The sequence below is a fragment of the Lissotriton helveticus genome, chromosome 6 (assembly GCF_964261635.1).
Source record: "Lissotriton helveticus chromosome 6, aLisHel1.1, whole genome shotgun sequence".
In the NCBI taxonomy this organism is placed as follows: Eukaryota; Metazoa; Chordata; class Amphibia; order Caudata; family Salamandridae; genus Lissotriton; species Lissotriton helveticus.
This window is the reverse complement of record NC_136067.1, coordinates 1,962,485,289-1,962,512,630: the sequence shown is the minus strand read 5'-3', so window position 1 is coordinate 1,962,512,630 and position 27,342 is coordinate 1,962,485,289. Positions and strand designations below refer to the sequence as shown.

General features: G+C 43.2%; 1 protein-coding gene across 1 annotated transcript in view; it reads left to right on the top strand.

The window, feature by feature from the left end:
• The window catches only part of LOC144761988 (dihydropyrimidinase-related protein 1-like), a 242,652-nt gene that overhangs the window by 88,953 nt on the left and 126,357 nt on the right, over positions 1–27,342 (top strand). The window contains exons 2-5 of the mRNA XM_078647154.1: positions 6,739–6,827; positions 9,588–9,772; positions 12,881–13,045; positions 21,037–21,098. Of these exons, the coding sequence (XP_078503280.1) occupies positions 6,739–6,827; positions 9,588–9,772; positions 12,881–13,045; positions 21,037–21,098 (501 nt within the window). The remainder of the gene's footprint in view (positions 1–6,738; positions 6,828–9,587; positions 9,773–12,880; positions 13,046–21,036; positions 21,099–27,342) is intronic.

Below are 27,342 nucleotides of genomic sequence, written 5' to 3'. Positions count from 1 at the left end.
TACCCCCCAAGGATTCCGAGGTTACGCTTCTCCAAAGTTTTTGATCAATGTGGTTCCAATATAGTTCTTTAATACTGGATTTACTAGGGAATACTTCCCCTAAGGGGTTTTCCCACAGTTTGGAGAGCCCAAGCTCAAAAAGAGCATCTCTTAACATTTTTAGCCATGCGATTTTATGAAAAACATCAAGTTTGGCTAATGCTAAGAACCCCTCGGCGTAGTGTCTTATTTCCACGGTTGTCCATAAACGTCTCCAATAAAGGATAGGCCTCAATCGGGCACGGTCGGTAAGCGATCTTCTACCTAAGTCTAAACCAAGCGGTATAAGTGGGGTGCTTTGAGGGAGACTAGTTATCCCTCTCAGAAACCTGTTCTCAGATCTCTGAAGGGTGGTGAGACTCTCAAAGCCCCAGACTTCAGCCCCGTAAAGGGCTGCGCCCAGGGCCTTTGCGTCATAAACCATGAGAACAGGTTTTATGGGCCTGGTTTTAGATTTTATTTGCTCAACCCTGAGTACACCAGAAATCTGCTGGTGTTTCAACACCGCCTTCTCTATGTGTCGTGACCAACCCGGTTTACTTGATATCTCGACCCCGAGATACGTAAAAACATCTACCGACTCAAGCTTGATATTGTTCAAAGAAACATTGGGTCGAGAATGGCACTTTTGCCCAAAGGCCATCAGCTTAGTTTTGTTTACCTTAACCTCAAGGCCCCGTTCCTTGCAAAATGAGTCGAAAATGTTCAAAGCTCTCTGGAGGCCCGACGGGGTTTTAGACACGATCAAGGTGTCGTCAGCGAACATCAGAATAGGGACTCTGATGCCCGCTAACGAAGGTGCATCGACCATTGCGTCCAATATCCTGTCTACAATGCCATTAATGAACAGGGAGAACAGCAGGGGTGCCATAGCACATCCCTGCCGGACCCCCCGCTCAACTGGGAAGTTAGCGGTGGATTCCCCATTCCTCCCCCACTGGACCTTTGCGTAGTTACTTTCATGCAGACGCATTATCAGCGTGAGCAAATCAGGTGGGACCCCTATTTTAAACAGAACCTCCCACAGCGTGCGCCTGGGCATCAGATCAAAGGCGGCCCTGAGATCTACAAATGCTACATAGAGCCTGCCTTTGCCCAGGAGTACAGTCCCCCACCGCAACATGGTGAAGCGAAAAATTTGGTCGACCGTACTGGTTGCACGTCTGAATCCTGCCTGGAAGGGGGATAACGCATTGTTATCATCTACCCAGGCCATAAGTTTGTCGACCAACATCTTCCCCACCACTTTTTGCATGGTGGCCAACAAACTTATTGGTCTATAATTTACCGGTAGTGACCGATCGCCTTTCTTAAAGATCGGTATTATTATTGCCCCCTTCCATATATTTGGGATTTTAGCCCCTTTCGCTAGGCCATTTCCCAACAAGGTCGCGTATTTTGCCCACTGGGCCTTGTCGTGTTTAAAAATATCTGAGGGGATTCCATCCAACCCAGGGGCTTTCCCCCCCTGCAAACTTGCTATTACGTGTTCCGCGTCCTTGCATGAAAATAAATCACCCTTGCAGAATATCATAGGGATTGGTTCTATGGCCATTAGATCCCTGCTCTCAGCATACTGGGGTTTAAAATACTCGACCCACAATGCCTCATCGACATTGTTGTCGGGTTGGTTAGGGACGCCCCCTCTTCCCCATTTCACGGTTTTCCAGAAAAGTCTGGAATCCTTCTGCCCTGAAGCAGCGAGTAGCTCCTCCCAATACTCCTCATCCCACAACTTCTTGGCCATGCGGATACTATCATTATAGTGTTTCCTACTGGCGCTAATCGTAGCCCTAACCCTGCTTTTAAGTGCTCTGCCCAACTCCAGTCTGGCTACCCTGCACTGCTTGTTGAACCAGGACGCCATAGTGATTGCCACTTTTCTGTTATACTTTGCTGGCTTGGTAAAGTGCGGTTTTATCACAGAAAAGAAGGTGTCGTGTATATCAGTTAATTCGACCGAGTCTGGTATTACAGGGCCTGCTTTTGTCATGGCAGCAATAGCATTGACTGTCTCCAATTTGATGGACTCCAAAGTGGACAAATTGGCCAGGACATACGGCCATCTCACCCGTCTTAAGTCATTAGTCATAACAGGTACATTCCCATTACCTGAAACTAAATTAGTTCGTGCGGACCTCCACCATGAGTGGGAGACACAGAGGGGGTTATGATCACTTTCTACTCTCCCCACAATTTCCATGTCACCCACACCACACCATAACTCAAAACTACAGATGACGTAGTCGATCCTACTTTTGTTATGTCCATTATCGAATGTACAATTGCCACCTTGGTCGCTTTTTGTCCTGCCATTAAGAGCCCTCAAACCATACTCTAGACATAGCGCGTTCAACAATAGAATGTCTTTTGACCACCGCTTCACAGGTACGAGGTTTAGATTTGGGATGCCCCAGAGGGCATCTTCCTCCATTCCTATTGGGTGTGCAGTATTTTCTAGAGGCTCAAATGTCCTATTCAAATCACCAGCCAAAATTACTCTGTTTCCAAGTGACTGGGAATCAAGGGAGGCGGATAAGACCTCTAAGGTGGCAGAATTCCCAAGACTCGTGCCCCTGGCATATATATTGTAAATGTCTATCACGCCACCCTTTCCTACAGATAACCTTAATAATTGTATGTCCTTGCACCCTAGATCAATCACTTTTATTTTAACCTTTGAATTTTGCTTGATCCAAATTGCGAGGCCACCCATGGGTCTGCCCCTGGGGCCTCTCGTAGCTGGTATACAAAAATTTAAGTAACCTGGGAAATATATTGGGTCACAAGCCCACGTCTCTTGGAATAGGCACATTTCGAACCCACTTACAAAGTCAATCCATTGCTGTGACAATAATCTAGCCCCCAGCCCCGCTATGTTCCACGACAAAAAGTTCTCCAGGGTGTTTTCAATACAAGTCCCCTTTTCAATAGATACCATGGGCAACAAATCGACTATCGTCCTACAATCACAATCCTCTCCAACGACAGTATTTATACAATTAGCAACTATTCCCTCCTTGATGCTAATAGTGGTTGGGATAGCTAGATCACCCACATAGCCCACAGGACTTGCAATAATACTCCCATCACCCATATTCACTATTTCCGAGGTTAAACTCGTTTCATCTTCATTATTTGACATTTTTCCGCCAGTGTTACTTCCCCCAACCCATTCCCCCACCGGAGGCGATTGGACATCTGGGCTCTGTCAATATCCCCACCTCATCTGTCCCTGCCCATTCTGCGGGATACATGCCGGTATATAATACTTGTTTGTTCTTGCGGTGGGCACAGCAATGGGACCAGCCTCTACCCCAATTGGAATACTAGATCTCGGGTACTCCCTACAACCCCCTGACTGGGTGACAGGTCTCGGGTAGAAGAAAGTTAGGTCCACAACCCCAATCCCTCCAATACTAATATTCCATCCTGGTCCCGTTATCAGCCCCACAACCCTAGGATCCTGAAAATTAATTAAGATACACTCACCCCCCTGCTTTTTTAGGGTGTTCCCTATCCAATTGACTCTTCTTATCCCAATTATCAGGCCGTCCACTCCCCCTGGCAGAGGTCTATTGACACGAAGCCAGTGCATGGCTTTGTTTTTTAGCATGTCAAAGGTTTCTTTTTGACCCTCCATTAGGGGTGGGACATTAGTGAGTATGGCCACATATGGGTAGGAGTCCGGGGTGAGCTGTACTGGAGGAGTCTTAGTCAGAAATTTAGTTATATGGGGTTTTGTGGGTGCTTGCTCCGGGGGAGCACGGCAATGTATAAGGATGTTTTCCACTGCCGCAACAGTATTGGTCCTATTCCCAATGCTAGGGGCCTCCCTCGTGGGACCACTACCCACTCCTATATTAGTCGTAGGCCCCACCTTGTTCCCAGTGCCATTACTGGAGGGGGATTTACCATTTCCTGGTCTTTTGGCCATGGTTTTCCCCTGCCCGATCGGCAAAAGCGTGGTATTTTTACTAGTTGTGGTGGGTGGGGTTTTTACACTAACATTACAACTCCCATTAACATTGTTAGAGGATTTAGTGTTCCCACTGTTAGTACTAATTTTAGAGGGAATTGTATTGGATACATTCTTACTGTTCACCCCTTTGGTTTCCTGGGCAGGGGTGCCACTTACAGGCGGGGATTGCAAGTCCACCAACACAACTTCCTGGTCTTTGATAGCTAACTGTGAGGGTTTCCCATTCTCGCGCAATCTATTTCCAGACTTGATTAAAGATTTAATGGAAAAGAAATTATCCAAGCTAGCTTGCTCTAGATGGTCAAGTTGGTCGGCTAGCTTTTGGAGTCTAAGCTCAACAGGGTGTAAAAGGGAACGCATTATTTTCCCCACTTCTACCAGGAAATCATGATTAGGAGAGGGTAACCCCGGGGGTTCTGAAAAAATTGGGTCATTGGCTGGGACTGCCGAGTTTGCAGGAGGCACCAAAATTATTGAGTCCACTTCTAGTTGGACTGCTACGTCCTCCCCCCTCGGCATTACTACTTCATTCTTTGCAGGGGCATGGCTTAAGAATGATTTAGAACCCAGCTTCCTATGCTTTCTCACAGGTTTTTGTGCTTGTGCTTTTTTGGCAGTAACTCCCCATTTCCTTTTAACACCAGGCTTGGGTTTAAGCGTATCCACATGCAAACAAGATTTTTCTAGAACTACATTTTCTTTAGATGAATGACTGAGTGCATCAGAGTGCTCAACAGATAAACCAGTTCCTGCAGTGACTGCTGAAGAGGTATCAACTAGCTCAATCAGGGGGGGTATGTCAAATAGTAAGTCCTGGGTGACTGGTAAAACAATAGATGACAGTGGTGTAACCAGCGCAGGAAAGTTTAAACCTTGGTTTTTTTCAGGCGGGTTTTTCAAAAGCTCTATCGAGAGCCTACGCCCAGCTCGTCTTTCCGCCAGGGCAATCTCTTTGTCAATATCCTGTGGCAAACGTTTGAAATAAGAGTCAAGAGGGCCCATGACAGCCGGTTCTGAGTCTAACATTGATGGCAATAATGTAGAAGTACTTGTTGTGCCAGCCATAGTATAAAGAGCCCCCCTGCAAAAGTATCTACAAGTCACGTATCGACTAGTATATCAAACGGTGGAACAGTACCTGGGATCTAGATGTTAAAGGGGTGGCCCGGCCCGGCCTCCTGCGGCCCCGGACGGCCACAGACGGTCCCGCCCTTGTCCCGGGCTTCTCCTGGCACACTCCCGCGCGCTCCCGCGCAGCGGGGACAGTAGTTCAAGGTATATTCTATGGGCACTTACTGATTGGTTGGCGTACAGGGGGGTGTGGCCAGCGGGGAGAGCAGCCCAGGTGTGTCAAATGGGCGCGCAGGGGCTCCTGGTCATCGGAGTCCCTGCCTGCGTGCTCGCAGCCCCGCCGGCTAGCTCACCTGCCCGCGCCTCCTGTCCTCAGCTGTTTGAAGTTCCAGGGTCTGCTGGCTCCTATGCGCAAGGCGCTGCGGGACCCGCGAAGCGGGTACCGCGAGGTCAAGAGTAACGAAGGAGGAGAAAGAAGGTCTCTGGAATCCTCTGCTGTCCTCACGAAGTGCAGGCTCTCCCTTCCTGCCAGTATCCACGGGCGGGCAGCAACGAGATTAGGGTTCCGATTAGGAAAGCAAAACAGCCGCTTTTTCTGGACTGAGGGCGGGGGGCGTGGCCAGCGGGGAGAGCAGCCCAGGTGTGTCAAATGGGCGCGCAGGGGCTCCTGGTCATCGGAGTCCCTGCCTGCGTGCTCGCAGCCCCGCCGGCTAGCTCACCTGCCCGCGCCTCCTGTCCTCAGCTGTTTGAAGTTCCAGGGTCTGCTGGCTCCTATGCGCAAGGCGCTGCGGGACCCGCGAAGCGGGTACCGCGAGGTCAAGAGTAACGAAGGAGGAGAAAGAAGGTCTCTGGAATCCTCTGCTGTCCTCACGAAGTGCAGGCTCTCCCTTCCTGCCAGTATCCACGGGCGGGCAGCAACGAGATTAGGGTTCCTATCTCTACTATATAATTTGTATGTCTTGACTGACATGCCCTGCCAAAATGAGTTATACGGAATAGTGTAGTCCTTTGTACATTTTGCATGTCAATAGTTACGCTGTCAGTCACATTGTATAACATCTATGTATTACACATATGCTAACACATGTGAGAACTGCTTCTCATGAGTCACAGACCGAAGCCCGGCACACCTCACCTGTAGCTGGCACACCATAACGTATCAACAACTATCAAGCTGTAGAAGAAACGTGTTGGATTAACAACTGTTTGCATCTTTCAGTAGCTATATGTTGAAAGTACAAAAATGTTGTCACTTAACTATTTGACCAGGCCTAGAGGCCTATATTGCATTCATTGAAAATTGTCATTTGAGAGTTATGGTGGTCTCCACCCAGAACTAGTGTGCTTGTGTCTACATACAATCCACTATCATCTGCTCAATCAGCATCCCTTTTAGTCATTCATCAAGTATTCTGTGCTCCCTTCATAGACAATCCTTTACTCTACTTTATCATACCTTTCTCCAAAGGCCATAGGCCAGAGAGTCAGGATTGACACGACATAGGCGAGATTGCCAACTGAAATGTGTACTTGATTAATTTATATTTTCGAAACAGTGAGCTTAATATTAGTACATATTATGGACATTAATGCTTCCTTTTTAAGTTATTGTTTTCTTTCTTTATTTCCCTCCTTGATTTCCACAGAATGGTCGTCTGCTCATTAAGGGAGGAAGAATCATCAACGACGACCAGTCCTTCTACGCTGATATCTACCTGGAAGATGGAATCATCAAGTAGGGTTTTGATTGACAGCCCTTTTTGAATACTTAGATCTTAGGCAACCCGTGTTTTTCAAGATTTGAAGGGTGGGCGCCTTTTGAATCTGGCAGCCCTCTTAATGACTTTGGGCCTGATTTATAGTTTGATGGACGGTACTCCGTCCGTCAGGGTGGCGGACGACATCACATCTGACACATTGATGGTTTACACGCCATCAAATTCAGAGATGACTACCGGCTTAGCGGTCATCCCTGTACATTGAAAATAACTATTTTCATGACAGCTCTTTTCATTGTACAAAATGTCTGATGGATGGCCCCTGTCAGTTTTGATGGTTATTCACCAAACTTTACAAAAGGTTTTGTTTTTCCAAAACAAACTCTCAAAGCAGGTGTTTGCTTCAGAAAAACAAAATAAATGGTCCCCATATTCCGGATGTTTCTCCAAGTGTGTGGGGGCCATTATTCAATTCTCTGTTTCTCACTGTCGGTGTTACCGTGCAGCGAAGAACAGGAAAAAAAATACTTTACCCCATCCACTCTAATAGGGCGTGCGCAGTAATGTTCTTCCTCTGACAGCCCCTACTCCCATCAGGCTGTGAAACAAAGTTGTTCATTGCTTAAGCCAATGGGGGCTTTGGCAGTGAATTATGAAGCGTGGTGGAATAACAAGAGCATAATCATTCCTTAGGTTTTGCAGAGCTTAAGTATAGGTTGCCCCAGTTAGCAATTCTTTTTCATGGACCAGGGCCCAAGGGAAGAGACAGAGAGTCCCAACCCAAAACCTGGTTCTCCCCTACTGCAGAATCTTGTTGAACCCCCTCCCCTCCATTGCTGCCAAAACCAGGATTTGGGAAAGCGTAGCAGAGATAGACAGGTGCTCACTGTTTTATTCACTTGGGAGTCCAGTTGTAGGTTACTATCTAGTAGTACTCCCAAGTTACGAGCTGTCTTAACAGGCAGCAGGGGATTATTTACAGAGGCTGGCCAAAAATCCGAAGGTAGAGGGCGGGGGCTTTTACTTGCGGCACAGTAAAGTATTTCCATCTTATCGCCATTAAATTGCAGAGAATTAACTCTGAGCCAGCCTGCTGTTTTCCGCATACAGCTATGAAATTTTGCCAGGTGAATTGCCTTATTGCCCTCAAAAGAAAAGACAAGTTGGGTATCGTCAGCATAATTTATAACTTCAATGCCAAAGGATTTCATAAGGGAGATAAGTGGGCGCAAGTAAAAGTAAAAAAGGATTGGGCTAATAGCCGAACCCTGTGGAACCCCATGTTTTACAGGGCTATTCTGAGAAAGAAATGGCATCAAGGTTACTGCCTGCTGCCTGTCTAAGAGATATGACTGCAGCCAGTCCTATGCCTTGTATCTAATACCATTCTCCTCGAGTCTTTGAATCAGGATCTTATGATTGACTGTGTCGAATGCGGCCGACATATCTAATAGCACTAAAATGGCGGTTTGGTCATTGTCGGCCCGCATTTGAAGGTCATCAAGGACTGTCACCAGAGCAGTTTCGGTACTGTGTCCCGGGCGGAATCCAAATTGAACTTCATCTAGAAGATTGTTTTCTTCCGCAATTTTCGAGATGGCCTTACTCACTACTCTTTTCAGGATCTTTATCGGATATGGTAACAGGGAGATAGGTCTATAATTAAATGTAAACAGAGGGTCCTATGTAGCTTTTTTAAAAAGAAGGGACACAACTGCCTTTTTCCAGCACTTTGGGACTGTGCCGTTAGTTAGAGACTGGCAGCATATTTGGTATATACATGGGTAGAGCTCCATTCCAAACACTTTCTACAACTTATGTGGGAGTGGGTCCAAGGGAGAGACTGAGGAGATACCAGCTGCAATTATATTAAACTCCTCTTGTGAAGGGACCTGAAAGATCTCCAAAGTTGGCGTGATTTCTCTTGCAGTTTCTTCATAGAGAGTACTGCTACTGAATAATACATGTGTATCAGCTTTACCATCCTCTTATTTAGGTCAATTAGAATTGTATTAATTTTTTCTTCAAAAAAACACTGCCAAACCATCGCACAGCTCTTGTGAGGCCAGAATCTTATTCTTTGCACAGTCAGGGTTAGACATGTCGTTTACTATGCTGATTAAGATTTTCGACTTATTGGATGCATGCACGATAGTTTCCTCAAGATATTTAGCTTTGACCTTACCCACCATTTCTTTATAGATATGTAGCAGTTTTTTCAGGGCAGCTTTATCTAACTCCTCGTTGTCTATGGGTTATTATGTGCGAAGTAGAGTTGTTCATGGAATATCATAAATGAAAGAAATGTTGTGGTGTTCGTTCAACGAAGGGTCAATACATTTCATGTTGACTGGTTTTGGTTTGCTAGAAACCACATCTAGTGTATGTCTTGCTGTGTGAGTAGGTCCTGAGATAGGATGTTTCATGCTAGTTGTGATTCTATTTGTTCGTGATGTTTTTTGTTTGTCAAACCAGATATTTAGGTCACTGAGGGTGCATAACGTAGAGTACTTGATGGATTTGTCTAATATGGATTCCAAAAGGATGTGTTTAAATGTTCCATTACTTAGCAATGATCTGTACTGTGGCCTGCACAGAGGTAGGAATGTACAGAAGAAGGTAGGTGTAGGGTTACATCTTAATTACCTTGTGTGGAAAACTGAATGTAATAATATTTTGTACATTGAAGCAAATTTAAATACCTTCTTGTATAAATGGCACTTTTACTGTAATCATCTTGAAGATATTGCGGTTAACTTCATTTTGCTGTATGTTAGGCAAATTGGAGACAATCTGATTGTTCCTGGAGGAGTCAAGACCATTGAGGCAAATGGAAGAATGGTGATCCCAGGAGGGATTGACGTCAACACATGCCTGCAGAAGCCGTATCTGGGAATGACGACTGTGGATGATTTCTACCAAGGCACCAAGGCCGCAGTGGCAGGAGGCACTACCATGATCAGTAAGTATGGGAGTGCCGAAAACATGAGATCTGTCCAGTGATGAGAGAATAGTGAGTATTAATGATTTTGCGAATAGTATCTTTTGGTTAATATTTTAATAAATTACTATCGCAGAGATTATTAATTTGTATAATCTGAAGAAAAGAGACCAGTGTTCCTTAAGCATCTGGAAGTGGGTTAGGCATAACTGGAACACATGCACCATGATGTGGCCCTTTAGAAGTGTAAGATGAATTGTACCAAACACAGGTTAAACATGTGAATGTGTTTAAGGGTAATGACACAGCTAGAAAAGAAATACCATATTCACTGCCATCAACTTGAAAATGTACTTTTCTATTTTTCCATGCCACCTCTGATGTGCTAGTGGCTTTATGTTTCTTTTTATGTTTCTTTTTTGGGCAATTATCATTTCATATACATGTAAGTTAGTATTTCAGGTCTCCGTTTAAGTAAAGGTATTTTATTTTACATGTTCCCAGTTCATTTAAAATGTGTTGACTCTCCATAATGGGAAAATTACCCTTTTTGTATACTCCTTTCCTACCTCTGCTTTCCTCTTCCCCTTTCCTAATTTTGCTTCTCTGTACTACTGAAGTCAGATTCCCCTGCAGTACCCGTTGCGGAAGACACATGTAGTGGACAGTGTAGGAGGGCCTCAGCATCAAACAAGACTGCAGTGTGTCAAGGACTGAATGATGGGAAAATCTGTCAAGTTTCTAGTTCTTGATTGCCCGATGAAAGTGCCCTCACTTGCCCATATAGTTGCTGCAGTTTCATACTGAACAACCTGCGTTAGATCACATACTTAGGCCCTTGCATGTAGGACTTACTACCTTAAAACCTAAATAAGTGTGAATCTTATACTCCCTTCAAAAGGCCCAATGCCTGTGAGCTGCAGGGTGCGAAGTATGTGTTGTGTGTCTTGAATGTAAATAACATCCATGTTACCAACAACAAACTCTATGATGAAGCACAATAAAAGTACCATCACACCCATGATGGCCTGCTGAAAAAATGGAAATATGGTCACATGCGACTTTGTGACTTTTAATACATATTAGAACATTGGTATGTTGGGAGCTCCGTTGAAAACAATGGAGTGCTCCGGGCTTATAATGGCTGGTATAAGCCTGGAGCTCCAACATTCCAATGCTTCTTTGTTCACAGCTCTGGCTGTGAACAAAGGCTTCAGGGAGCCTGAGGGGATTCCAATCCCCTCACGCTCCCAAAAGGCTTTGTTCTTTTTTGTTACAACATTCTGTCCTCTAGTGGCAGAATGTTCTAATAGCCTTATAGCCCTTCGTAGCTGGGCTATACCGGCTATTAAAGTCCCTCTCCCTTGTTAAACGCTGGAGAGGGCCTTTAATAGCCGGTATAGCCCTCTACGGCGGGCTATCAGGCTATAATAGGGCTGTTTTCATTATATTTCATATATGTATCGGCATGAGCAGTGCCTGAGGTTGTCCAAAATGCACCTTGAAACAAGAGGTGTATGAATGACCTGTTACTTTGTATGCTCAGAGCAGTGTAGTCTATCATCAGTGCGGGCACTAACCGCTTAGGTCTGTTCATGACCCTTTGTCTAAACCACCTTTTCTTCTGGGGAGGAGCAGAGTGGCTAAGCTTTCGCTTAGTTTAGCTCCTTCAGTCTCCTAACATTGCTAAGCCCTGCAGATATCCCTTCCATCTCCTTTTATTGCCAGTGCACCGCAGGGTACTGGTAGAGCGTTAGCCCTGCAGTGCCTGCTGCACACACGAGCGCTGGTTAATCAATTCGGGTTTGCCAGATTATTTCAATTAAGGTTCATCTGGGGGTCAAGCACAGAATGAAAGTGGCCTGTGTGATTTATCACTTGCTCCCTTTAATTAACATGATCATTTATCTGCTCGCCACTACAGAATTCAGCTGCTTTGACCCAGTGAAGAAGATACATTGATGTACTGTGGCCAAAGAGAGGATTCATTATTGAAGAATGGGTTACACCAGTGTTCAGATGCATCACTTACTCTTTATTATAGATTAGAACTAATACTATAGATGCAATCAGTAGTGTTTGAGTTCTCTGATTGTTGAAGTGCTACCATCACCAGGTTGGTTGTTTATTAAAAATACATTTTATGAAAACAGATCTTTGAAGCTTTGAGCTAGGGATATTATCGCTTCCCTGAATGGATGAGCGCTTCTAAATCACTAAAGCGATCAATCACAACCAGAGCAATTGGACACAGTGAGCAAAATGGCCCTTTGCACCTCTGTGGTTCAATGCACATTCTATATGGCCTGTTAGTTCATTGGTTTACATTGTGTTGTTTACACCACTGGCAATGGTTTGACAATGGTAACATACTACATTGAATAAGTCACTAGCATCATGATTATACTATGTGGATCATAGGGTAAAAGGATTTTTTAGTGCAAATACTGTTCTCTACAGCCTCCCACATCTGAAAATCATTAACACGGAACATTAGCATCTCTCTATCTCCCTCCCCAAATGATCTTTTTAAGAGCATCTCAAAGAGACTCATCTTGAACTGTGTGTAATACAAATTTTGTTTAGGTATGAGTAGTGTAAATTAGAGTTTGTGTTTTTTTCTACCTATTTATGTGCCTTCTCACTATGTTTTTTGTAAATAAAAGATGAATCTATTGCTTTGTATTTATATCCATTGCTGCATTTAAACATGCAGCAATTTAGTCATTTTATATAACATCTTATGCTGTGCCAGGTACCTTGGTTGAATATATTCCATATTTGTAGAGGTATACAAGATGAACAAACTGAGAAGCCGTTGTAGGCTAAACACCTGCAACAAAAGCATCTTACATCTCTGCTTGATTCTCACATTGTGTAACAGTCATCTGTTTGTGAAACCTACTAGGAACATTGTACTACAAATTCATACTGTGAACAAAAAATCCAATAGGTTCTAGTTTACTTTACTGGCACACCTACAAAAGAAGAACATCAATTCAAGAATCTTAGATGAAACAGCATCTTATGCTCTCATATCAACCTGTACAGGGATCCAATATTCACTAGCACAAAATAAAAACAGTATAGAATGAGAATCTTGAGTGTTGCCCTCTGTCTGCATTTTAGTTGACCATGTGTTCCCCGATCCCGGCTCATCTCTGTTGACCACATTTGAAAAGTGGCATGAGGTCGCTGACACGAAATCCTGCTGTGACTACTCCCTCCATGTGGACATCACAAATTGGTACGAAGGGATCCGAGAGGAACTGGACATGCTGGTACAAGATAAAGGTTTGTGGAGACAACTTAAAGAATATTTGATTTATTTATTCAACTATAGTTTCCAGATGATTTTTGCCACTTTTGTTTAATCCATCTTTTGTAATTGTTTCGAATAATTTACATAATTTAACTCACTGTTCAATCATACTTTACTTTGGTTGTTTGGCCAGGTCTTCTCAATTGATACCATATTCATAAGGTTACATCTATATTTGGGCTTTCAAGATATTTAGAAAGATTAGTGGTCTGTTGAATGAAATATGAAAGCATTTCATCACTATGTAGAAACATAGTCCAAGACAATGTTTTAAAGAAGAACAGTTTCACGAAATCTGTTCATACATCTGGGCAGAAAACCCTAATGTGCTGAGATACTCATAGCACAGTACGCCCATGTGATGTGGATTTCTTCTAGATATGATTCTGTGTGCAGGTAGAGAACTCCTACAAATATATCTGTATGTTAATGTGAATATGTAAACAGAGGGAGAACTGTAAATGGGGCTGAGGACTAAGGTCAGGCATACCCAACAGCCGGAAATTATTCGTAGTGATGGGGGTCCCTGCTGTCACCCCATTGTGACATTCTGTGTGTGTATATGTGTGGGATTTCAGTGTGAACATATCTGCAAAGCACTCTACAGCTGTACGGAGCACTGTACAAAGGGGAGTGTGGGGGCAATGACAATAGAAGAAGGAGTACATGGTAACGCGGGATTCTAGAGGTTTGTGAATGGGAGAATGGTGGTCACAGTGGCTAGAATAGGGGAAGGCAATATACTGTTCCATGAGAAGTGTCCTAATTTGCTTGCAGCAGACAAGACAATAGGATGCTTATCAGGTCCAGACTGGCATGTTGTACCAGATTCTCATAAAGATTCACTCTTAGGAATAGGTGTAAATCATACCCAGCTGTACGGAGGATATGTTTTAGTACGAGTTCTGGAAAATGTGTCAGAAAGCACTTAACCTCTCTCATCATTGTACACAAAGGATTTTTCCAAGTGCCTAGACCTGCTTTAGAAGTGCACAAACTTTGCTCTTCCACTGTTTAAAATGGAGTTCTTGCAATGTTTCAGCTCCTATACACAACTTATCACATTTGCAAGAACAGTACTCTTTGGGTCCTATTTACCAACTACACTTTGTAACATGTATAGCAGTTCTACAATAGTATTGCTCACATACGAACGTATTTGTGAAGACCTCCACCTTTTCTTTCATTTCTGTCATGAGATCTCCGCACACGTAGGAACCTGGGGAATACTTACTCCAAAATGGGATGGGTTTAGGAGGAGTAAGAAGGATTTTGTGAGGGCTAAGGAGAATCTTTTTATTTTTAATTTCATACTCATACAACAGCGACAATATTCTGAATAAAATAGGTTGCTTAGAAACCATTTGATGGTACACTTACATTCATACACGGAACAAAGACTTATTAACTAGTAACATATGGAACTTTTTGCAATCTATGTAATTATGTATCAATATACTTTTTACTTTACTCCTACTGCAGAAAGAAAGGAAACTAAATAACAAGCCTTCAACTCTCTCCAAAGTACTACTCTTATTTCTCATCCTATACCCCTCTCAAGATATCTTTTTACCTCCATTCTCTGACTCATCCCAAACCTCATTTCACTTCTATGATCTTTCTAAGATCCTTCCTTGAATTCTACCTCCTCTATCCCTCCTTGCCTCACCCCAAACTTCATTTTACTACTATGATCTCCCTTAAAACCCTTTCTAGACTCTTCCCTCCTCTATCCCTCCTTTGATTCACCCCAAACCTCATTTAACTAAAATGAACTCCAAAATAATACTATCTAGACACTCCACCCTCTATCATTCCTTTACCCAATTCAATTAAACTAACAGACTCACATTTCTACCATTCAAATTAACAACGTATATTTCCCTATACTAATTCACCACCAATCCTTTGTGTTCCAGAGTAGCGTGCTGCTCACCAAAAAGCGATTTGATGTCTTGTCAGGTGTAGTAAGCATTATATAAATACAATTACATGCTGTGCACATATGAACTCCCTTTGGTTGTTTACGAAATTGCTTCCGATCCAAGTACTGGATTACAGTCATAGCAAAACTACACACATTTATCACTTTGTCACATGCATAACATCAAAAAACGTTTCCCCAGTCTACATATCCAATGTTACCACACCTGCACCACAACTAAGCATGCCGTCCACTGCTTCCCCTCAAGTAGGTCTTTCATCATCCTTAGCCTCCAATGCCAACATCATTATATCCCAAGCATTTACCCTGGATATTTTGCTTTCAGATCTTTGCAGAAAGGCCAAGTACTCTCCCTCCACAGCAGACCTTTCCAACATTCCCAAATAGCATTCCCACAGCTGCGGAGCCTCTGTTGGCTTCCACATCATAGAAATTTAGTGTAGGACCAGCAATATTTCCAAGTCTGCAACCTTGGATTCTACTTTATTCAATCCCAAAATAAATCTCTTGGCTTGAAAAAGGTAACAACTGCCCATGACCTCTGTTAAGATCTCTGTGACTGCATTCCAGTTCGATTCCAAGGCCCCACACTCCAGGACATGTGTGATATATATGGACATGTGTCACTGACTGTTGAATATACATTTGATGAAGTCATTAAGAAGTCGAATAGGCCCTATGCAGGGATTTACATCGAAGCAGCTAAAGCCTTGCCGTGTGAGATTCCACAGCTGGATGCTCCAGCACCCAAACCCACTCCTCGTCACTAAACTGTATCAGCAAATGACTCCCCCATTTAGTGTGTTCATTTACCAAAATAATCTTAATCTGATACACCAGTGAGTGGTTTAATACTGCTACAACCTCACCACTGAACCCATGAGTTAATCATGAAATATGTGTTGGTGGTTCCACACTCGTGTACCTCCATATAGATTTTACTCAGCCACTGACGGCTCTGTATGTTAAGAATGAATAAATGGGCAGGCCCCACAGCATGCAAATGTTTGAAGCTTATGATTCTGAAATATATTTCCCATTGTATTTATCCCTGTGCCTTGCCAGTTGATTACTGAAGTTTTATTAGACAACTTTTTTAACTCTGCATACCACCGTAATGGAAATGCAAGGGCATATACCTGACCCTAAGGAGGCGTTTATTGAGCGACAACCACCAGCCCACAAATGTAAGCCATTACTGTTCCCAAACTGCATTTAGCGCAGCCAAATGTGTCTTAAAACAGTCGGAAATATACTCCAGTCCATGATATTTTAAATACTGTTTACAAATATTATTTATAAATTGAATGTATATATTTAAATAAATTAAGTATTTGAGAAAAATGCAAAGTTACTGTGCTGTATCCATTTATTTACTTAGTTGTAGGTTTAAAATAAATATAAAAAAGAATTGACATTATTATTTTATGTTAATATACATAGATTTTTTTTTTAATTAAATAAACTTTTTTTATCCTGTACTTTTTAATAGTGCCCTGGTGGCAGAGGACTCTACCTACATGTGAAAAGTTACTACAAGCAACGTTTTACTCATAAATCCTATTGTAAGAGGCTCCAACCACACTTTCAGAGGGTGGAGACATCAAAGTCTACACTTTGGAATAACATTACACTTGAAAATGATGGATAGCAAAACAAAAGTTACTATAAAGAGTGGTAGTAGATTTACATGTGAGTCAGTTTACACACGTAAATTTACCTTTGGAAATGGGACCCTTTGTTTTTATTTTTTTAACCCAAACATGGTAAGCATGTATTCGGTGATACAGATGGCCTGAGCTTCACATTAGAAGCAGTCATTTGGAAAGTGGAGTGCGTGACTTGGATTTTTTATTATCCACACTGGCAACAAACAATAAACATATATTTTTCAAAGATGAGCACTATGAATTTTTATACTACAATATGTGATAGTCCTCCACTAACAAATTACCTGGATTTTTTTCTTTATTCAGCAACCTAGCAGATCGTCAGACATATCTAAAGAGAGGCCGCAAAAATTTGTGTTTTAGACCAGGCGTAAGAAAGAGTTTTCTTTTTCTATAACTGATTGTGACATGGTTGAAGCAGGTTGTTTTCTAGGCATAGTCAAAATCTTGTAATTTCCAGAATGGAAATTAAATGAAATGATAAAATATTTACTCAAAATGATGCAAAATGGTGATCTTTTTTGCACGATATGCATCTTTGCATCCATTTTGGACCTGAGGATGCATGTCACACTAAAAAATAGCTTGAAATCGATTTAACGAGAACAGTTGTGTGCCTTCTGATTGTTCAAAGTGTTCCCATTTTCCTATAAAAGGATTTTTACCCAAATGGGAACTCAATTATGCAACGTCATGAGTTCTGTAATCTTGGTCATTTCATGAAACATACTAACAGGAAGTTTCGCAAATTACATTGATACATTTTTGCCCAAACAAACTGGTGTTCAGGAAACGTTATTCCCCTGGGCTTTTAAGTCTTTTATCGTTTTTACTACAAACAGCTGTATCTGTAAGTAATGAAGCAGCCTGAACAAAAACGACCCCCACCAGACAACATTATTTGAGAAGTGTTCATTTGTCCATTTGTTTTTTTTTTTTTTTTACTTACAAACACTTTGTACTATCATTCTTTGACTGGACAGGAATAGGACTTCTCTACAGACACTCTCTCTTTACATAGGATTCCAAAGGGGAAACAACCTTTACCACGCAACTTTTACAACGCAACATCCATTACATCGCATGCCATTACAACGCAACCATTACAACGCATGACACTACAACGCATACCACTACAACGCATGTCATTACAACGCATGTCATTACAACGCATACCATTACAATGCATACCATTACCATCCAACACTTACCCTACTGTTGCACCTCCTGGAGTTAGAATAGCAATGTTTACCCCTACACTATCCAACACTTACCCTACTGTTGCACCCCTGGAGTTAAAATAGTAATTTTTACCCCTACACTATCCAATACTTACCATACATGCAATGTAATGTTATGCGTTGTAATGGTATGCGTTGTAATGAAATGCGTTGTAAAGGTAGTTTTTAAAAATTTGTTGTAATGGCATGCATTGTAATGGAATGCGTTGTAATGGATGTTGTGTTGTAAACAATGCGTTGTAAAGGTATGCGTTGTAACGTCATACATCCATTCCAAAGTGCTCTTGGGTAACACCAGTGGCAGTGCAGCCTCTCTCTCGAGCCTGTACATTTGGCTGTGGCTCTCCACTACTCAAGCACCTATATTGTGGACTTCTAGTGCGCAGAGTACACATTAAGGGATTGTGCCTAGGACATTGTGCGATGCATGTCCGCCTGTAGTTCAAGAGGGACAGACATATGTACATTGCTTCTTGCGTTAGAGCTAGTGCTTAGATGCGTGAGCAGATAAAAGTCAGACCTTTTGGCTTGCCAGTACTTGTTTTTTTCCCGTTAGTTATTTGCAACTCATTAGTTTTTCATATCACTTTGGACATGACATGTCTGCTCATCAACCTAATTGTGGGTCTTAAAAGGGCACCACAAGAAAAGGCTCAGGAGTCACAAAATCATCAAAGTAATTGACTAGTGCAATATTGTAAGTAACATGGGCACTCATTTAATAAATGGAGACCAGATAATATAGTTTTTACTCCTTCACTTGTTTTGAATGTTAATTTGCTTTGTTTAGTGTATTGTCCTCTACCCTGTCATTTCCAAATTGAATTCCTGCCAGGCTTGCCACTGCATCTCTTCTGTACAAACGCTGCATTTATCTTCTCAACATCTCATAATTGAATAAAAGAGGTCGTAAGGACCAACCTTGAAGCATTACAATAAGTAATATTCTTACCTTTAGCAGAAGAATGTGATCTGCCATTAGCGGTACTTCCATAGTTGGGAAATGCCCTCCCCTGTCCAATTTGTAAATGCAGTCAATGATTGTATGACTGAGTATCGACCCCCATAATATTGTTGTATAAGAATAACGAGGACAGAATGTTCAGGAACAAAATATTGAAAGGTAAGTGCCTATATGTAAGTATACATTTACTGTTCCTAACTCCACAGCTATGTACCTTGAAGGTATATGTACAGCTTAGGTACATATATGTGGAGTTAGGTATAGAAAATCTAGACTGACTTACCTTAATTTTTATTTGATATTGTGTCCTCGATGTCCTGTCCCATCGATATTCTGGAGTCGATATTTAGGGTACAGGCCTAACAAATTTTATTTCTTTAATAATTTCTATAGCGCAGAGTCAAACGTATTAGGTTTCAGAACTCTCTACAACACATAATAGCAACATGTTTGGAGAAGGTGCATTGAGAAACATATCTAGAAACAATAAAAACATCAAAGCTCTTAAAAAGAGTTTGCAGGAATAGATTTGCAAGAGGCAGTGTTAAACAGTTTCAATTAATGTCCAGAAGCATATACAAGAGAGGCATATGTACAACATTAGGTGTAACAATTCCAGGAACAGTGTGCTAGTCAGTTACAAGTGTACACTGAGCAGAACCGTTAGGAAAGTAACATTGGCAGAGCAAGAGGGTGTCACAAATGGAGCAGAGAGACAAGGATATGTGGGGATGTCCAATGCTAATGTGGGGAAAGAGAACAGAGAGAGGGAACGGTTATTCGTCATATGGATATGTTTAGCAGCAGGTTTTTAGAAGGGGTGTGAACACAGAGAAAGAGGGGGTGTTGCAAAGATGTGCTGAAAAACAGTTCCACTTGTAGGGACATTCGGGCACATGCATCAAAGGAAATTGCATTCGCAAACGGTGCGAATCGCAAAATTCGGCCGTTTGCAAATGCAATTTCCATTTTTTGGGTGCATTATGCATTTTGTTGTTCTCCCAATTTAAGAAATCGCAAAATTGCGATTTCTTAAATTGCGATTGCATTTAAGGAATCTCAAATTGAGATTCCTTAAATGCAATGCATCAAACTTTTCAAATTTGTGAATTCGCAAATAAGGGGTGCAAATTACCATGAAGTTGACCTTCATGGTAATTTGCGAAAACTTTGAAAAATGCACAAAAGTGCATTTTTCAAAGTGCCATTTTACACACACACATGCCCTTGGGGCATGTGTGTGTGAAAAATGTACTTAATGGCAAATTTCAGGGGTGCAACAGGGTGTCTTTTGGACCCTCCTGCATCCTTGAAATTGCATTCTCATTTTGCGATTCCTTAATTGCGATTCGCAAAATGAGAATGTCTTCCCATTCATTCCTATGGGCCTCTAGGCCCATAGGAATGATTGGGAAGGGATTCCTTAATTGCGATTCTTAAATTGAGAATCACAATTAAGGAATTTTAAGAAATCGCAATTTATTTAGCAATTTCTTGATGCATTGCAGTTTGCGATTCCTTAATTGCGATTCCTTATTTTTCGCAATTAAGGAATCGCAAACTCCAATGTTGATGCATGTGCCAGATTACCTTCAAAGAATCTGTCAAGGTGCATTGCTTCTTGAAATATGGGGTACTGATGGAGCATAGAACTTTGGATCCGTGGGCCTCCAAGTGTGGAAAGCTTTTGAGTGTAGGATCCAGGAGTTTTAAGGTATAATGTTTTGCTGGTAAGGTATGCACTTCTTATGGGATGTCTTTCGTTAGTGGGTGGTGATATGAGAGAAGAAAGTTCAGGGTGATATGTTCATATTTTTGTTTTGGGCAGAATTATTGCAGTAGCATGTAGAATGCCTCTCACGGACAAAGTGCATGTATTTGTGCTGGCTTTAAGCCAAGCCAGATATTTCTGCTTTCATTGTTTGAATAGGTGTGTAGTAAAAGAAAGTCTTTGACGAATTGAACTTTAAGAATTTCTGCTCCATCCATGTGTAGCTTTTTTACATTTGTTTAGGTCGATTTCAGCATTATAAACATATTCATATTTATTTGTTAATACATAGAAATGAGTCACTGATGTATATTAGCGCATGAAATTGTAAATTAATTGCACAAATTTACAAGCAACTATACTTTTGAACAGGTGTCACCTCCTTCCAAGTTTACATGGCGTACAAAGATCTATACCAGATGTCGGACAGCCAGGTATAGTATTCTTCAGTATGCACATTTCCATAGCTGATGAGTGTATGGAGTCTAGATTATTTTGCTATTATCTTGGGCACATTTAGACATACAGAACATTGCTTGGTAGATGTGATGATGGGATGCAACAATAGGTGCTTGAGGATACGTAGCCTGGTCCGCCTCACCACGGTCTAAGTTGTGGTGAAAAATAATTACGGCCACTTGGAAGGTCACAGAAATGGCAATCTAGTCTTAGAGAATTAAAAAGACCAATATTGGGACTTTTTCCCCTCCAATAAATAATTATTGCCTGCTCTTTTCATGTCCTTATGGGTGGATCAGCCAAAGGCTTGACCCTTTCTAATGTCTGCAGAGTGCATACTAGATACTGCCAAAAGGGATTTCTGGACGATTTAGGCTTTTCAGTCTGACGTCACTTCTAATGGCACCTTCTCAATACTCAATGAGGCCCATGATGTGCCAGATGTGCTCGGAGGAACCTCCCAACACACCAGGGACACATCTGATACAGAAAATGAGCCCCCAGTTTGGATGGATGTCTGCTTACTTTCCCAGTATCCACAACTTTGATTCTGTCTTTTCACCGTTCCGCGATTCCTGGTGGATTAGCTGGCATGGAGGGTTTCCCCATGAGGGTAGGAGCCTGTTTGGGGGGAAACTGTGGCTAGATCCTATATTTAAAGGGGGTGGACCTTCTTCAACTGGTGTCACAAAAGCGTTTCCTCCATTATATGGGTGTTTATCATGCCCAGCCCCCAAACATCAGCCACAGTGATTTTTTTTCCACAGCAATGGAAGATTCAGATGTGTTGTATCATAGTGGAACCATCAAGCTCAGCTTGATCACTTGTGACCAATTTGTTTCTTATACAAGTATGCTTACTGCTCCCCTTCCTAGAAACATGAGACACTTTGAATGGCACTGTCCTTTCCACATGACTAGTGGCCAACAAAAAAGGCATTTTATCACTAGGAATGCATAGTGACCTCATCCTTAAATATACTTTGTTTCACAAGTTGGTAGCACTCCTTTCTACACATATATCCTTGATTGTAGTCACAAGTGTAGATGTGTGGTATTATTAGTGAACTCTGCAAATCGAAATATGTCATGGTGCTTGGAGTTTGATTCACAAAGACATTATTACATTTATGCATCCTGAGACTATGTTCCTAAGACCTGGAATTCACAAAATCTAAAGGAAGATGTTAAAAACACAATGCAAAAAACTGGGGGACCGGGGAGGTGCCAACATTTAGAGAATGGTGTAAGGATTTGGATGCGGCTATGATGGCGGAAAGAGTGTTGTACACGCACCGTAGATGCCCCCGAAAATGGGAAAAAGTGTGGGGTGCCCGGAACAAATACAGAGGCTATTTCTGTGACCCACCCATTCAGGACAGGGACGATGAGTCAGAATGAGGGGAGGGAGGTGGTGGCGGGTTCCCGGACCATGCCAACGAGGATAATTATGCTACATCATGTGTTATCGATGTGTGTGATGTCACTGATGTCTGTTATAATCCATAATGCCCAATGTGAATGCCATTTGATTGAAATATGCCCTGCCTACATTTCAAATAAAAACAAATAAAAAAAAACACAATGCACCCTACAGATATCCGGGCAGACTCTCTGCCACTAGTCTTACTCCTCTGGATTGTCCTTGGGCAGAGACCACACATTTAAAAGTCAGGAGAAATGTACAATTGATCTTTTTTGCTATTGTCTATTGTAAAGCATGGATGAATATGGTTAAATATCCTTCTCACACACTCCCTGAAAATATGTTTATTTATGTAGTACTTTGACACACCAAATGCACACTTATGTCAACCATGTTGTAACTTTAGGTGTGCATTCTGACTTTCACATGGAGACCCTATGTATACACATAGGCAGTTCTCTTCAATTGTGCATTCAGTGACAACCAGTTTCATCCCAGCCTCAAACATCGTGGCCAGGTAACCCTCTCTGTACATTATCAGAACCTTTTGCTAGCCATCATGTGACTCTACACATGCCCCTAGCCCACCTCTGCTTCCCTGCACAAAAGTGCTACCAGCCTCAACCCTGTTCACTCACCCTTTGGATAAGACTCCCTGCCTCCTGCCTCTCTCTATGCATCTCCCTCACATCCATAGTTTGTGTTGTGCTGGCACTCGCCCTGGCAATACGACAGGAGCCCCTCTCAAGCAATCACCCAAACAGCACCCTCTGCTGCTCATCCATGCAAGCAGGGACCTGCATGCCTGTGAAGCTGCAATAACAGCTTTTTGTCCTGCCCTAATGCCAAGAATATGGTTTATAAATGATGAGGGCTAGGTCACAGTTGGAAATAATTGGTCTGGTGGTCTTTAGCAAAAACACCCAGCAAGGACAACATAACAGCAGATCCTGATGGAGCTTGGTGTTTTTCTCACCTTGACCTCGACAGTATACTACTACCAGCTGCAGCTCCAGGAGAAATTGAGCTACACCCCGGCTTTCTCTGCACTTACAGAGCAGCAAACATACAAAGACATCTTCTGTGGTTGTTTTTCAAAATGCTCTGGTTCATAAGTGTAGGAAGGTGGATACCTGACTATGGTTACCCCTGATTTTTTGCCTTGTGTTTAGCTGGTTTTCGACTTAGTTGGCCTGGGATCCTGCTAATCAGGGCCCCAGGCTATCTGTTCTCTCTTTAAATGGACTCCATGTACTCTAGGTACATAACCAATTTGGTACTGGACACCTTGTCAGCCCCTATCCAGTGCACTATAGGTGCCCAGGGCATAGGTGCATCCAAGGCCTACCAAGGGCTGCAGCATATATTTTGCCACCCCTGGCTGGTACTTAAATCGACACAACTGGCTGTTCCCACAGCTGGGGCAAGGTGTTGTAATCACCCCTTGCTTAGATGTAGTATACCTATGTCTAAACCTATATCTGGACACATCCATACCTATCAGTCACTCCTATGGCGGGCCTTTACAGTCCTGGAGGCAGAGTGCTTGGTTCTATGTGAGATGGTGCTCTAGCATGAGCTGAGCCTGACTGCAGTGTTGGGACCAATTCCTTAATGCTGTTCCAGTGATACTGCCATACCATATACTCTTAAGTGCATTATAACCCTCACGGTTATTGCAACTCTGGGTTGGCTTTATCAAAACATGTCGTGTTTGGTGTCATACACATTGGAATACTATCCCCTTGCCAGTCCTGGTAATGGGGATAGCATCCCACCCTTCTAGAGGGTGCAGGCATGTTACTTTACTAAAACGCGGTTAATCCTAACCAGAGCCCCAGCATCACAAAATGGATGCTGCTGCCACAGACACATGTCTGGCCTCCTGCTGCTGACCGAAACTTGGCAGAGGACGCCTGGACAAAGGGTTTCCTGTCACAGGGAGGTGTCACACCACCCCAGACAGGAGATAGTGGATTGTAGCAGGGAGGGTTGAATGAAACTAGACACTGCCTGGGGCGTACAATGTGTTCCTGGGCAGATTCCAGTGAAACCGGTACTGGGGCCATCCTGCCCCAGTCCTGACGTGAAACTGGACAAAGGGAAAGGGGTGTAATCACCCCCTTCCCAGGTCCCACCCATAGGAGGGACCTAGCAGGTAATCCAGCACCTTGATTCGACTTAAAAGTAGGAGCTGTGCCAATGCACATCAGATTATCCTGACTGAAACTTATGAAACAAAACTCTGGACCCTTCGACATCCCACTCCTCGTGGAAGACTGAAGAATCTCCCTTGTGGTCAAGGAGTGACCACCCTGTGCAAACAGGCACCATCCAGCACCTCGACGTTTGCTTTGTTGCAGTTCCCGCCGTAACTCGAGCGACAGAGATCGACAAAACCCAGCGTGCCTGCCTTCTAACAGCCAGATTCCACAGTCCCTGCAGAGCTGAGACCTGTGGAGGCGACCTGAAGCGTGGGAGCGGCCATCTTGGAGAAACAACGAAGCGCTGACCGTGCAGCATCCGAGGCCCCCTCGAAGCTGTGCATTGGAGTCTGAGAAGCTCCAGCCTCAAGCAGCTTGTGCACCGAAGCTCACCCCTCCATACTCGACGAGTGCTGCGTGGGGCCCTTTTGCATTTTTCTGCTCGACGCATTGGTCCGGTTGCTTGCCCGTTGGCTAGTGGCCCCAGTGCCGACGAAACCTTGAATTTACACAGCTAGTCTGGTTGCTTCAGACTGGCACTCGCTCCCCTGAAAAGGAGCACCCGCTCAGACCTTGCTGTTCCGAGTGTTAAGCCATCTTCGAATCCTGCTTGGGTTGCCTTTGCCAAGGCTTGTTGACTCCGATCTTGAAGCCGACACTGCCGACAGCGAGAGCCTTCGTGGGACAGCTCGTGATTCACTCCAGGACATCTTCGGTGCCCCAGAGACCACATGGCAGCGGAGAGAAGCTTCACAACATCGACCTGATTGCTCCCGACATTGCCTGGTTCCTTCCTGGTTCCTTCCTGGTCACTGGCTAGTGACCCAGACTCTGTCCCCTCTGCTTTCAGGTACTCTACAACTTCGATCCACCCTTGGATCACACCGGACACTTCTCTTCTGGACGCCTGCAGCATCTTCATCTCCAGGCACCCTAGATCTTCGTGACGAAACCCGCTTCCTGTGGGTGAGGTAACTCTTGAACGCCGGTGCTCCTGTAGTGTTTTACACCTCTAGTGTCTAAGTCTAAAGATTTGTCCTTCTAGTCCAGTCGGAAGACTCTTAAAACTGTAACTCGATAACTTTTACGCACCATTGATTTTACATTGGTGCAAGCTTGTGCTTTAGGCACTGCACCCGAATCCCGCGGGCTACTCCCGCCCTAACTGCTGTTAGTGCATCGTAGTTCAAGCGATTACCCCCAATCGATTAGTGATTGTTATACCACTTTATTGATATATGGTTTGAGTGGCCACCGGCCTCATCCAAAATGTGCAACTTGTCTATGTTATACTGTGCTTTTATTTAAACGCTTGTGCTTCATTGCTCATAAAAAGTAGTGGGGATTATTCTAAGAATAAATACATATATTTTGATAATATATAACTTGTGTGGTGTCCTTTCATTTGGTATTACAGGATTGTATATGGTAAAACAGCTCGCTTCACTCGCCCTCTGAAGTTAAGCCTTTAAGGCTGCTTAGTCCATGCTACCCCTAGGATAGCTTGTCTAGAAGGTTGACTTACAACCACCACCATATGGGATTGTTTGGACTGATATAAGGTGCCCCCAGAACTGGAGACATCATACATCAGGCCAACTTCTCACATTGGTGAGCAGCGGTACGGATTCAAGCTTTGCTGTTGTTTTACCTTTGCAATCTTAAATCAAATTGAAAGATCACATTAAGTACCATAGGTACATATAAATAAAAGCTTAGCATATTTAAGTTCTACTGAACTTAGTAGTTGTAGGTAGAAGGGCTTAGCACACCCTGACTACAACTCACTAGCAAGGTACAGTAGGAAAACACTTAGTGTAGGTAGGTGCATCACTTACACCACACTAGAGTCATGTCTTGCACAGGTGAAGCTACGGGCTCTCTACCTGTGACGGTTGACCCTCCACAGGCAACCTCCAACTATGACAAATTCAGCCATAGAGACTTGAGTGCCTTGTGCACTGCAAGGAGGCTGAGAAAGGGTCACAACCCTACCATTCCTATCATGATAGCCATCCTAGAAAAGGATGACCTTGAGAAAGCTAGAGTAGCTCCCTCAGGATCAGGAGATGGAGTTAATCCCCCAGACACTGAGAACACCTCCCCAGAAGTAGAAAATGAGGAGGTAGACCCTGAATCAGAAGGTGAAGAGTCAGATCATGGTCAAGTTGATACCCAGGTACCAGTGGTAAGGCTTAGCCAAGCCAACTTGGACCTACATGGAAATGGAGAGGGCCAGCACCTCCCCAGAGTACCTAACCGGATTCTCCCAGGCAATAGGAGAGAGAGAAGCCCTTCCAGGGATTCTCACATTTCTAGTGCCTCAAGAGAATCACAGAGAGGAATGCCTTCCCCTCAAAGAAGAGAGCATAAGGCCAGGATGAGAGCAGTGAATCTCCAAATAGAAAGAGAGTAATTAGCCCTGGCCCAAGCTAGACTAGCTTTTGCAAGAGATCCCCACTGGTGGCAGCAATATCCCAAAGGATAAAGACAGGTCCTATGACCATAGAAACCTGAGTAAGATTGTGCCCCCCTACAGAGATGGGGATGATATCCACAAATGGATAACTGCTCTGGAGAGGGCCTGCA